General features: G+C 42.1%; 1 protein-coding gene across 1 annotated transcript; it reads right to left on the reverse strand.

Moving 5' to 3' along the window:
* Positions 1–938: 938 nt before the first annotated feature.
* On the reverse strand, positions 939–14,327 carry fam50a (family with sequence similarity 50 member A). The gene is made up of 3 exons (XM_043704218.1): positions 14,239–14,327; positions 12,009–12,090; positions 939–2,034 (listed from the first exon to the last, which is right to left on the reverse strand). The coding sequence occupies exons 1-3, from the start codon at positions 14,325–14,327 to the stop codon at positions 1,378–1,380; spliced, it is 828 nt and encodes a 275-aa protein (XP_043560153.1). The 3' UTR covers positions 939–1,377.
* Between the last annotated feature and the right edge of the window lie 392 nt (positions 14,328–14,719).

A 14,719-nucleotide genomic window follows, 5' to 3' on the forward strand; every position in this document is an offset into this window, starting at 1 on the left:
GGATGGCTTAATTCTGCTTGTAGGTCTTATGGTTGTATCGGGCCAGGTGAGTGATTCTAGGTGAATTCTTCTTTAAGAGAGTGAGTAAAGACATAACGGGCAAAATGGCCTCCTCCTATGCTATAACTGTTGTATGGTTCTATTTCAAGTTGATTATTAAACTTTAGACCACAGAGGAAGGGCATTCAGACACTTGTGACTGTAAAGGATAATCAAATTAATCCCATTGGCCCTTGTCTTTCCCCAAAGCTCTACAATTTTTGTCCTTTATGAATTTTTATCCATTCCCCATTTGAAAGTTATCATTGAGTCTGATTTCATCATCCTTCCTAACAACACATTCTGAATTGCAACAACCCATTGGAGGAAAACAATTCTTCTCTTTCGCTTGCTGCATTTTAGTTTTGAACAATTATTTTCAATCCGTGTCTCCTGGTTACTGATGCTCCTGTCAGCACAAATTATTTCTCACTGTCTACCCTATCTAAAAATTAATGGAAATGATGAGAAGATAATTCAGAATCTGTATTGGAAACAAGTAGTAGTGATCAGGCTTGTCAAACCAGTTCCCAAACAAAAGAGAAGTCAGCTGGAAATGTGCTATGTCCTCAAAACTATATACTTCCAGCTGCAACATTCAGAGTTTCAATATAAAAATCTTGAACTTCATGGATGATGCTATACACATTGCAGAGCCAAAAGAGGCAATACGAAATTATAAACAAAATGAAATCATGGAGCAATTCCAACTGTGTTTCTTACTGGTCAGTTCCCAGACTGAAATTGGGCTTGATAGATAACTGTTGTTTTTTAATGAGATAATTTCTCATTGACATAGGAGCACACAATGATGCAGATCTTGTTTTAATAATAAACAGACATTCGTCAAGTAAAAGAAATGAAGAAAAAGTAGAATAAACTAATCTTTTGGCTTATAAACCAAATGGAAATTATTGCATAGCATCAAAAAGCGAAAGATACATACTTGAGTTACACCATTTGAGTATATGGTAGACAGTAACAGTAACAGGCATGGGAGGAGAATCGATGACAAATGTAGGTGATAAATAGAATGGTGGATACAGTTTCAGTTAACTGATGGGGAGTGTTTGAGAGCAGCACCGGAAAGAGGTGGAGATCTATATCCTGTCCCATAACTCTCTGAGAAGAAGATGACACCAATGAACAGATCAATTTGATCTGGTCACCTGTGTGATTTTAACATCCTCCAAAATTGGCCTTTTTTGGGTAAAACCAGAAAACAACAATCAGTATTGTCATATCTTTATTCTGTCACCAGCAAATCATCAACATTTTAAAGGAATTGTCACCAGCAGATGCTCCACACTGATCATTCATCGCGAAAGGAAGAGGCACTCAGATCTTTGACCCCTTTTTCATGGGGCAAACTCCATCTGTTTGCCTCACGGATTTGGGTTTGGGTTTAGGTTTGCGTCTCGGACAAGTCTTGGGCTTTGGTTCTGGTTCCAGCTCAAGTTTGCAAACCTTTGAGGAGGACCTGGTCTTGGGTGGTAACAAGCTCCTGGCCCCTGAACTCTGGCGGATGTTTGCACGTGATCTCGCTTTCGCCCGAGCTGCACGCTTCATCGGGCAAACTTTGGGTTTGTCTTGAGGCCTCTTGGTGTAAACCACTTCCTCTGAATACTCACTTTCATCATCAAATGAAAGAGTAGGCATGGAGTATCTGTTCCTCCATTGGGATGTCAACAGCTCCTCATCATATTCATAGTCGCTTGATTCCAAATCATAAGCACTTATCGGTTTTGGAAGTTTCTTTGGACATGTTTTCATCTCCAGTTCTTCAAGCTCTTCTTCTGCCTCCTCCTCCTCTTCCTCCTCCTCCTTCTTCTCCTTTTCCTTTCCCTCTGTCTCTTCCTCCTCCTCTTCCATCAGTAGAAGGCCAGCGGTACTTTCAGTCAACATGTCCATCACCAATTCCAACTTCAGCTGCAGGATATTATTCTGGTCTTGGAGCACTCGGTTCTTTTCTCTGACATTCTTCAGCAGGTCGGGCTGGCTGGATGTAAAGATACCATTACAGGACTGAGCTGTCCATCTTCCTTTCTTAAATGTCAATTTCTGCCCAATGATTTGGAAAGCGGGAGGCTCATGTTCTATACCCATCTCAGCAATCCTCCGGTCATAATCCAATAAGTAAAAAGAAGTAACAGGAGCATGGCGGCGTGGCCGAGATTTCCTGGGGTTAAATTTAGATCTACAAGGTAGCCAAAGGTGGTCAATGAAGGTCTGAATACCACTAAAGCACTGCTTAATGTTGGTGGCTAGCAGTTCCATTCAGTAGCACTAGGAACAATTGTCAAATTGAAATATTTACTCATAAACAGGCAACATTTTCGTGAAAGGCCACAGTTTCTCATCACTGCAAATACTATATCAGTATACACAGGTTCATATGGCCACCTCAGATGGGAGTACCAGTGCGACTGTTCAACTATAAAGTGTACTTCAGCAGAACAAATACTGTCCTCATTCACACACTCACTCACAGATACACAAACAGACATAAACACATAATCACAGGTACACACATACACACTCGCTGACACACACAGGTACACACGTACACACACAGATAGACAAACAGATACACATGCATGTTCACAGGTACACACCTGCACTTACTGATACACACGCATTCACAGAAATACACAGGTACACTCAAGGATACACACACACTCACAGATAGACACAGACACACATGCATGTTCACGGGTACACACAGACACACTCACAGATACACGTGTTCACAGATACACACACATACATGACAGATACATACGTACACCGATACACACTCGCAAATACGCACATCAGATTAAAACACACAACATTCACAGAATCACACATCTACTCACAGACATACACACACATACAGATATACATTCATAAATACACACACAGATACACACTTACATTCAAAGACAGATACATAAACAGTCACAGATATACACGTTCACAGATGCACATAGAGTCAGAGAGTCATAGAGATGTACCGCACGGAAACAGACCCTTCGGTCCAACTTGTCCATGCCAACCAGATATCTTAACCTAATCTAGTCCCTCTTGCCAGCACACAATTCATATCACTCCAAATCCTTCCTGTTCATATACCCATCAGATGCCTTTTAAATGTTGCAATTGTACCAGCCTCCACCACTTCCTCTGGCAGCTCATTCCATACACGCACCAACTTCTGCTTGAAAACGTTGCCCCTGAGGTCTCTTTTATATCCTTCCCCTCTCACCCTAAACCTATGCCCTCTAGTTCTGGACTACCCCACACCAGGGAAAAGTCTTTGTCTATTTATCCTATCCATGCCCCTCATGATCTTGTAAACTTCTATAAGGTCATCCTTCAGCCTCCGATGCTCCAGGGAAAACAGTCCCAGCCTGTTCAGCCTCTCCCTATAGCTAAAATCCTCCGACCCTGCCAACATCCTTGTAAATCTTTTCTGAACCCTTTCCAGTTTCAGAACAATTTCCAATAGGAAGGAGACCAGAATTGCATGCAATATTCCAACAGTGGCCTAACCCCAATGTCCTGTACAGCTGCAACATGACCTCTCAACTCCTGTACTCAATACACTGACCAATAAAGGAAAGCATACCAAACACCTTCTTCACTATCATATCCACCTGTGACTCCACTTTCAATGGACCTGAATTCCAAGGTCTCTTTGTTCAGCAACACTTCCTAGGACCTTACCATTCTATGTATAAGTCCTGCCATGATTTGCCTTTCTAAAATGCAGCACCATGCATTTATCTAAATTAAACTCCATCTGCCACTCCTCAGCCCAATCGCCCATCTGATCAAGATCCTGTTGTAATCTGAGGTAACCTTCTTCGCTGTCCACTACACCTCCAATTTTGGTGTCATCTGCAAACTTACCAACTATACCTCTTATGCTCACATCCAAATCATTTATATAAATGATGAAAAGTAATGTATCCAGCACCGATCCTTATGGCACTCCACTGGTCACAGGCCTCCAGTCTGAAAAACAACCTTCCACCACCACCCTCTGTCTTCTACCTTTGAGCCAGTTCTATATCCAACTGGCTAGTTCTCCCTGTATTCCGTAAGGTCAAACCTTGCTAACCTGTCTCCCATGGGAAACTTTGTCGAAAGCCTTACTGAAGTCCATATAGATCACATCTACTGCTCTGCCCTCATCAATCCTCTTCTTCAAAAAACTCAATCAAGTTTGTTAGACATAATTTCCCATACACAAAGCCTTGTTGACTATCCCTAATCAGTCCTTGCCTTTCCAAATACATGTAGATCCTGTCCCTCAGAATCCCCTCCAACAACTTGCCCACCACCAACGTCAGGCTCACTGGTCTATAATTTCCTGGCTTGTCCTTACCCCCTTTCTTAAGTACTGGCACCATGTTAGCCAACCTCCAGTCTTCCGGCACCTCACCTGTGACTATCAATAATATAAATATCTCAGCAAGAGGCCCAGCAACCACTTCCCCAGCTTCTCACAGAATTCTAGGATACACCTGAATAGGTCCTGAGGATATACCCACTTTTATGTGTTCCAGCACTTCCTCCTCTGTAATATGGACATTTTTCAAGATGTCACCATCTATCTCCCCACATTCTATATCTTCCATGTCCTTTTCCACGTAAACACTGATGCAAAATACACATTTAATATCTCCCCCGTCTTCTGCGACTCCACACATAGACCACCCTGCTGATCTTTGAGGGGCTCTATTCTCTCCCTAGTTACCCTTTTGTCCATAATATATATGTAAAAACCCTTTGGATTCTCCTTAACCCTATTTGCTAAAGCTATCTGATATCCCCTTTTTGCTTTCCTGATTTCCCTCTTAAGTATTCTCCTACTGCCTTTATTCTCTTCTAAGGATTCACTCAATCTATCCTGTCTATACCTGACATATGCGTCCTTCCTTTTCTTAACCAAATCCTCAATTTCTCTAGTCATCCAACATTCCCTACACCTACCAGCCTTTCCTTTCAACATAACTGACTATACTGTCTCTGGACTCTTGTCATCTCATTTCTGAAGGCTTTCCATTTTCCAGCCGTCCCTTTACCTGCGAACATCTGCTCCCAATCAGCTGTTGAAAGTTCTTGCCTAATACCGTCAAAATTAGCCTTCCTCCAATTTAGAACTTCAACATTTAGATCTGGTCTATCCTTTTCCATCACTATTTTAAAACCTAATAGAATTATGGTCGCTGGCCCCAAAGTGCTCCCCCACTGACACCTCAGTCACCTGCCGTGCCTTATTTCCCAAGAGTAGTTCACGTTTTGCACCTTCTCTAGTAGGTACCTCCACATACTGAATCAGAAAATTTTCTTGTACACACTTAACAAGTTCTCCCTGTATTCCATTACATCTAACCTTGCTAACCAGTCTCCCATGAGGAACCTTGTCGAATACGTTACTGAAGCCCATGCAGATCACGTCCACTACTCTGCCCTCATCAATCCTCTTTGTTACTTCTTCAAAAAACTCAATTAAGTTTGTGAGACATGATTTTCCATGCACAAACCCATGTTGACTATCCCTAATCAGTCCTTGCCTTCCCAAATACATGTAAATCCTCTCCCACACGAATCCCTCCAACAACTTGCCCACCACCGAAGTCAAGCTCACTCGTCTTTGATTCCCTGGCTTGTCCTTATCACCTTTTTAAAAGGTTAGCCAACCACCAGTCTTCCATCACCTCACCTGTGACTATTGATGATACAAATATCTCAGCAGGGGGGCTCACAAATCACTTTCCTAGCTTCCCATAGAGTTCTAGGGTATACTTGATCAGGTCCTGGGGATTTATTCACTTTTATACGTTTCAAGCCATCCAGCACTTAACATGGACATTTTTCAAGATGTCACCACCTATTTCCCCACATTTTATGTATTCCATGTCCTTTTCCACAGTAAACACTCATGCACACTCATTTAGTATCTCCCCCATCTCCTGTGGCTCCACACAAAGGCCACCATGCTGATCTTTGAGGGGCCCTATTCTCTCCATAGTTACCCTTTTGTCCTTAAGTATTTGTAAAAACTCTTTGAATTCTCTTTAATCCTATTTGCCAAAGCTATCTCTTATCCCCTTTTTGCCCTCTTGATTTCCTTCTTAAATATACTCCTGCTGCCTTTATACTCTTCTAAGGAGTCACCTGATTATCCTGGTCATTCTTCCTGACATATGCTTCTTTCTTTTTCTTAACCAAACCCCCAATTTCTCAAGTCATCCAGCATTCCATACACACTCACAGATACACACAGATAGATATACACACTCACAGGTTCACACTCACATACTCAAAGATACACACTCATAAAATATATATATTATGTATATACACATGCTCACTTTTACACACGCACGCTCGCTCACAAACACACATACACACAGAAGAGTCAGTTGGGAAAATTAGATTCTCAACAATGAGCTTTCAATGGCAAGGTGAGAATTTCTCTAGTAAAATATTTGCATTAATTTACACCCATTTGCTTGTATTTGCATATTTTAGTACCTAATCTCATCTCTTTGGCATGTTGTTTCCCATTCCTTTACCTGCCTGATAGAGACTAGATAATGACAATTCCTGAGCTGGAAGTCTGAGCCAACACCTGGTGACTGCAGCTCACCACTTGGTCCACTGAGCCTCCAACTTCACCCAACATCTCAGGGCCATGACCACCTACACTCTTCGTTCATACAGGGTGCTATTGCTCTTCCCAATCTCACACATCAGTACGTCAGATTTAGGACGTTTTAAACCTGCTACCCCTTATCCTCAAACAATGACCTCTTGTCTCTAGGTTGAGGAATGAGGAAACATCTGCTGTATGTCGATTTTCTCAATCCCTTTAGCATCTTATGGCCCTCAATTGTATCGTCGAATCCCTACAGTGTGGCCCAACAAGTCCACACCGACCCTCTGAAGAGTATCGCACCCAGACCTATTCCCCTACCCTATTAATCTACATTTCCCCTGACTAATGCACCTAAACTACACATCCCCGAACACTATGGGCAATTTACCATAGCCACTTCACCTAATCTGCATGTCTTTGGATTGGGTGGAAGGAAACCCACACAGACACAGGGAGAATGTGCAAACTCCACACAGACATTCGCCCGAGACTGGAATCGAGCCGGGTCCCTGGCACTGCGAGGCAGCAATGCTAACTGCTGAGCTACCTCTCATCCTTCTAAACTCCAGAGTGTAGAAGTAAACTGCTCTCATGCCACTCTCATGGCACATCTCTGGCACCTTTACAGTATGTTTCTCAACTTCCAATGCTGCACTTTGGAGTGCACTGGTATGTTTCCTTGTAACGTTGTTGCCAGTACACTATGGCACCACCATTGCCACATGGAGCTCTCCTTTCTCTAGTAAGACAATGCAGTCTGCATTGGGCTCAGGGATAAATTGGAGAAATGAAGAGTTAAATAAACTCATGTATAAGCTCACTGCTACAAATAATCATGCCCACACACACACAACTCACTCTCACATACCTAGTCATGTACACACATATATTCACACCTTAACTCACAAACTCATATTCACTCACTGATATATGTAAACATATTCACACTCACATATACTCATTCACTCACTCACAAATGCATACACATACACACATTCATAAATACACAACTACACTGGTGCCCACCTGCAAATATACACTCGCATACACTCAAGCAGTCACTCTCACTCAATTTCTCACATTCACTTACACACACTTACAAACTCACTCACTTGTACATCCACTCACTCAGACACACAAGTCCACACTGTCACATGGAATGGCAATAATCTTTCTACCCGGCCTTCTTTTCTGGAACATATGAACTGTTTGTCCCAGTGAGAAAAGCTTCTGATGATAGAACATGTCGCATGGGCAACAAGAAGAGTAAAGAAATGGTGAAGAGCAAAGTAGAAATTCAAAGACAAATTGCAGCGTTTCAGATACATTTGACATCACCTTGTGATGTCACAGCTGCCCTGGTATTACAAAGCTGCCTCATGCCTCATTGTGGGGGAGGGGGAAAGGGGGGTGCCAGAGAGAGAGAAAGAAAGAGACGATAGAGAGAATGTCACCGAGTCACTCGGAGGGAGAGCAAATAAGAGAGAAAAATCAAGACAATCAATTTAAGAACTTTGAAGGGAGAGAATGCAAGGGAAGACACAAAAGTCCTGAGGATCAGAGCTGATGAGAAAGACGTGATATGAGAGTGAGATTCAGTGAACTCTTCAGAACTCAGTTTTGAGCAAGTGTCATACTGGCCTCAAAACATTAACTCTGTTTCTCTTTCTGCAGAGGCTGCCACAACCTGTTGAGCTTCCCCAGCGTTCTCTGTGTTTGTGTGAGAAAGAATATGACTACTCATGAGAGAAAGCCAATATAAGGGAAAACATCAATAAAAAGAAAAGAGAGAAGATGTAATGGTCAAAATAGCAGAGGGATCACGAGGATTAAAAGAACATTTAGACTGAAAGAAAAGAAAGTGAAGGGATATGACAAAAAGATGAGTCACACCAAAACAACTGAGCATTTAACAGAGACCCTGAGGAATTATTCTAGAAATGACTTCAAAAGAGGGAATCAGAAATCAAGTTCAAATCCCACCAGAGAACAAGAGACCAAGTAAAAACTAATACTTTAGTCCCGACCAAGGGAGTGCTGCTCCCTGGAGGGCGCCATATTCCAGGTCAGATGTTAAATCAAGACTCGCCTGCCATATTGTGAATGTAAATTATTTCATAGCACTATCTGAAGAAGAGCAAGAATGTTCTCATTACTGACATGGAATAATGTTTCTCCCTGAATTCTTTATCACAGTTGGCTGTCATGTTGGGTTATTAAGTATATTTAAGGCTGAAATATGCAGACTTTGAATCAGTAAGAGAATCAAGAGCCACAGGGAAATTGGTGGAAAGTGGAATCAAAGGTTATCAGATCAGCCATGATCTCATAGAATGGTGGACCAGACTCAATGGGCTAAATGGCCTTTTTATCCGCTCCTATTTCTTATGGTCTTGTGAGCCAATATCATGAAAATGAAATTACCCGGCTCGTTATCACATTGCTATTTTGGGGAACTTGCTGTGTGCTAATTGGCTGCTGTGTTTCCCATATTTCAGTTATGACTACACTTCAAAATGCATGTCATCAGCTGTAAAGCACATTGGCACATCCTGGGGCAATGAAAGGTGCTACAGAAATGCAAGTCTTTCTTTTTTCCAGCCCTGTGAGATTGGCAAAGCAAACACTGGATGAAATGGAATTGCTGTTAGGAATTTGTTGTGTCAGTGAGTTCATGGTTACGATTTAGAGATTATAAGGCAGGAAACTAAAACCACATCCCTTTTAATTGGAATTACTAAAGATCCTTTTGTTACTGATGGTGAGGATGTTCTAGAAAATAACTACAAAACTCTGCCTGAGCTTTACTTCACAAGATCATCATAATTAATAACATGGAACTGTTTAATCTAGAAAGGAGAATTTTTGTAATGTCTATGTCTCTTTTGATCAGTTAATGATAAAATTAAGGATGTATTTTTATAATTCAGACTATGCAAGTCACACATCAACTTAACTTGGAATTATATCACCATTCCTTCACTGTTACTGGGCCAAAATCCTGGAATTCCCTTCCTAACAGCACTCTGGCTATCTCTATACTACATGAACTGTAACAGTTCAAAAAGGCAACTCACCACCACATTTGTTTATTTACTCATGAGATATGGGTGTTGCTGGTCAGGCCCACATTTATTGCCATCCTTAATTGTCCAGAGGACAGAGTCCAGCATCTCACTGTGGTCTGGGATCACATAGAGGCCAGATCAGGTAAGGACAGCAGTTTCCTTCCCTAAAAGACATTAGTCATAAACTCATAGTCATACAGCATGGAAACAGACCCTTCGGTCCAACCAGTCCATGCCAACCATTATCCCAAACTAAACTAGTCCCATCTCATAGAGTTATCGTCATAGGGATGTACAGCACAGAAACAGACCCTTCGGTCCAACCAGTCCATGCCAACTATTATCCCAAACTAAACTAGTCCCATCTCATAAAGTCAAAGCCATAGAGATATACAGCATGGATACAGACCCTTCCATCCAACTCGTCCATGCCAACCAGATATCCCAACCCAATCTAGTCCCACCTGCCAGCATGCGGTCCATATCCCTCCAAACCTTTCCTATTCATATACACATCCAAATGCCTTTTAAATGTTGCAAGTGTACTAGCCTCCGTACCTTCCTCTGGCAGCTCATTCCATACACGCAACACCCTCTGCATGAAAAAGTTGACCCTTAGGTCTCTTTTCCCTTCTCACCCTAAACCTATGCCCTCTAGTTCTGGGCTCCCCTACTCCAGGGAAAATACTTTGCCCATTTAACCTATCCATGCACCTCATTATTTTGTAAACCTCTATAAGGTCACCCCTCAGCCTCCAACGCTCCAGCAAAAACAGCCCCAGCCTGTTCAGCCTCTCCCTATAGCTCAAATCTTCCAACCATGAAAACATCCTTGTTAATCTTTTCTGAACCCTTTCAAGTTTCACAACATCCGTCCGATAGGAAGGAGACCAGAATTGCACGCAATATTCCAACAGTGGCCTAACCAATGTCCTGTACAGCCGCAACATGACGTCCCAACTCCTGTACTCAATACTCTGACCAATAAAAGAAAGGATACCAAACACCTTCTTCACTATCCTGTCCTATCAGCAACACTCCCTAGGACCTTACCATTAAGTGTATAAGTCCTGCTAAGATTTGCTTTCCAAAAATGCAGCACCTCGCATTTATCTGAATTAAATTCCATCTGCCACTTCTCAGTACATTGGCCTATCTGATCAAGATCCCATTGTCATCTGATGTAACTTTCTTTGCTGTCCACTACACTTCCAATTTTGGTGTCATCTGCAAACTTACCAACTATACTTCTTATGCTCACATCCAAATCATTTATATAAATGACAAAAAGTAGTGGACCCTGCACTGATCCTTGTGGCACTCCACTGGTCACAGGCCTCCAGTCTGAAAAACAACCTTCCACCACCACCTTCTGTCTTCTACCTTTGAGCCAGTTCTGTATCCAAATGGCTAGTTCTCCCTGTATTCTGTGAGATCTAATCTTGCTAATCAGTCTCCCATGAGGAACCTTGTTGCACGCCTTACTGAAGTCCATATAGATCACATTTACCACTCTGCCCTCATCAATCCTCTTTGTTACTTCAAAAAACTCAATCAAGTTTGTCACACATGATTTCCCACACACAAAGCCAAGTTGACTATCCCTAATCAGTGCTTGCCTTTCCAAATACATATACATCCTGTCCCTCAGGATTCCCTCCAATAACTTGCCCACCAGTGACGTCAGGCTCACTGGTCTATAGTTTCCTGGCTTGTCCTTACCACCTTTCTTAAACTAGCTTCCCACAGAGTTCTAGGGTACACTTGATCAGGTCCTGGCGATTTATCCACTTCTATGCATTTCAAGACATCCAGCATTTTGTCTGCGCTTGGCCCATATCCCTCCACACCTTTCTTATTCATGTACTTATACAAATGTCTTTTAAACGTTATAACCGTACCTGAAACACCACTTCCTCTGGAAGTTTATTCCACACATGAATCAGTCTCTGTAAAAAAAGTTGCCCCTCATGTCCTTTTAAAAATCTTTTTCCTCTCATTTAAAGATATGCCACTTAGTCTTGAAACCCCCTATCCTAGAGAAAAGACACCTGCCATTCACCTTATCTATCCAGTGTTCCCCCCCCTCCCCCAGACAATTGATGTATGGCCATCATTAGACTCTTATCTCCAGATTTAAAAAAATTGATTTCAAATTCCACCATCTGCCTTGGTGGGATTTGAACCAGGATTCAAACCCCCTGCGTCTCTGGATACATACTCTGGTGATAATGCCACAAGGCCCTTACCTTCCCACATTGCAAGGAATGATTGATTAAATTTAGTAAATCAGCTTTGCACTCTCTCCAAAACCTTGGCCACCCTCCAAACCTACATTGTTAAAAATAGATCCTGCTAAAATTGGTCATATGGTGTAGTGGTGGTGTCCAAGCCTGTGGGCCAGATCCTCTGGATTTCAGTTCCACTTCAGGCCATGGAAGGTGTCTTATACTAATTGTCAATCAATAAATCCTTCCTATAGCAGACAGTAAGAGCAGGATGTCAGTCCGAACAGCAAGGTAGCTCCAGTGCAACAGCCTTCTCAAGTTAAAAGACTCAGTGTGTACATCCCTGCTCTGCAAAAGTCACATCCTCATTCTGAGAGACTTACATAGACAAAAAAAACAAGTTAACTCGTCATTATCAAAACACTGCTGTGTGGAAACATGCTTTGTACAAATGAGTCACCAAGTTTCTTGCATTATAAGAATGGTGACAGCCCAAAAATCACCTTCTGGTATTCATGAAAAGTTATTACAATGAAGTTTTACTCACCAAGGACTACTTCCAGCATTCTCTATTTTCATTTCAGAAAATACATTGTTTGGTTGTAAAGTGCTTTCAGGCATCTGTACGGTTGGATAAAGTGCTATTAAAGGCCAAATTTTTTTTTAGTTTGGTTTCAGTGTGATTTCCTGAATTGGATGCAATACTCCATTTCAGGCGTAGCTGGTGACTTGATTAAGATTTATCATAATTTCAGATCTTTTGCTTTTCTGCACTCACCCTTCTACCACTTTCTCTTTAAACAAGAGAAAATGCTACAGCAGTAATAGAATCGCTGTCTAAACATTTGTTACTCATCAGTTGTCAATTGTCACTCAGTAATCAATTCTTAATACTTATACACTGGTGAGAGGAATATTTGATCTGATGAGGGAGTTCTTCGTTGTCAATAACACCAACAAAACATATTTATATAGAAACCAAAAGAACTGCGAATGCTGTAAATCAGAAAGAAAAATAGAAATTGCTGGCAAAGCTCTGCGGGTCTGGCAGCATCCCGTAGAGAGAAATCAGAGTTAACATTTTGGAGTCCATTCTGAAGGTCACTCGACCCGAAACGTTAACTCTGATTTCTCTCTACAGTTCTGCCAGACCCACTGAGCGTTTTCAGTGATTTCTGTTTTTGTTATATATTTATACAGCTTTGTTCATATCTCAAAACATTTTGTAAAAGTTTTAAATATTAGCACCACTTCCACTACGTTGTGTGTTTCCTGTTTTCACTTCTGAAAAACCAAGCCTTGGTTTTGATGAGAGAGTGATTTCTGGTGGTTGCTTTCTCCAGCCAGTCCTTCTGTTGTATAAGTTCTCAGCTGCTACTGCTCAGTGTGGTGTGCAGAGTGGAGTGAGGGAATGCAGACTGCTGGCATGTTGAAGGGGGTCATCGGAAAAAGCTAGGCATTGGTTGGAGTAGACCTTCTCTGGTCCACCTTGCTATTGCAATTACCCTCCTGATGTTGTGGGGGCACAATATTGCTCAGGACTGGGAGGCAGGGGTAGATGCGTTGGTCAATGAATGCCAGTGATGTTGATCAATTGAAATGGGCAGACTGGTACTGTACTGGGGCACATTATTCTGCGCTGAAAATGTGTTGCTGGAAAAGCACAGCAGGTCAGGCAGCATCCAAGGAACAGGAGAATCGACGTTTCGGGCATAAGCCCTTCTTCAGGAACATTATTGTGCGTCAAGTACACGAGGGCAAGAGCAGAGGAGTTTCACATAAAACCCATCAGGTAGTGGATAACTTATTTAGAAGAAAACACAGAAAATGCTGGAGAAACTCAGCAGGTTTGGCAGCATCTGTGGAGAGAAAATCAGAGTTAATGTTTCGAGACAATATGACTCTTCCTTGGGACACCTCTTCATACCAGACTCAACGCATTAACTCGGTTTCTCTTGTCACAGATGCTGCCAGACCTGCTGAGTTTCTCCAAGTACTCTGTGATGGTTTCAGATTTTCAGCATCTGCAGTGTTGTGCTTTTCTCCTATAATTTATTGAGGAGGTTGCTGTGGGTTTTAATTTATTCTGCGTCTTGATGCGGTGCTGCCTGTATGTAGGAGTTTGATTGAGGGTGACCCTGGATAAACCGAAAAGGGATTATGCTTCAATCACTGGCCATCCCAGGTTATGTTCAGCTCTTTCTTAACTCTGACATTATGGAGGTGGGGAAGACGCTAGAGTCTGCTTCACTGGTGCTCAGTTGTAGGCACCATGGTTATGGTTGAATCCTCCTCCTCCTCCTCCAACTCTTGTGTTCTTGTGTACTTTTTTTTTAACATATGCAATCTTCTGCACTGGGGCTTTCAGGTGAATTGCACTGATACAAACAAATAAGGTCATTCAGTGATTTATCGCTTATTTGCTCTTCACAAGTTGTCTTCCATGTTTCACTCATTGCAGCAATAGTGACATCGCAAAAGAGTGAGTAGATTAGATTTCCTACGGTGTCAGAGGTATCTCTGAGCTAGCCATTTGGCCCAACAAGTCCACACCAACCCTCTCAACAGTAACCCACCCAGACCCATTTCCCCTGACTAATGCACCTATCACAATTGGCAATATAGCATGGCCAATTCACCTGACCTGCACATCTTGGGATTGTGGGAGGAAACCCATGCTGACACAGGGAGAATGTGCAAACTCCACACAGTCGCCCAAAGCTGGAATCAAA

Source organism: Chiloscyllium plagiosum, chromosome 14, assembly GCF_004010195.1.
Source record: "Chiloscyllium plagiosum isolate BGI_BamShark_2017 chromosome 14, ASM401019v2, whole genome shotgun sequence".
Classification (NCBI taxonomy): domain Eukaryota; kingdom Metazoa; phylum Chordata; class Chondrichthyes; order Orectolobiformes; family Hemiscylliidae; genus Chiloscyllium; species Chiloscyllium plagiosum.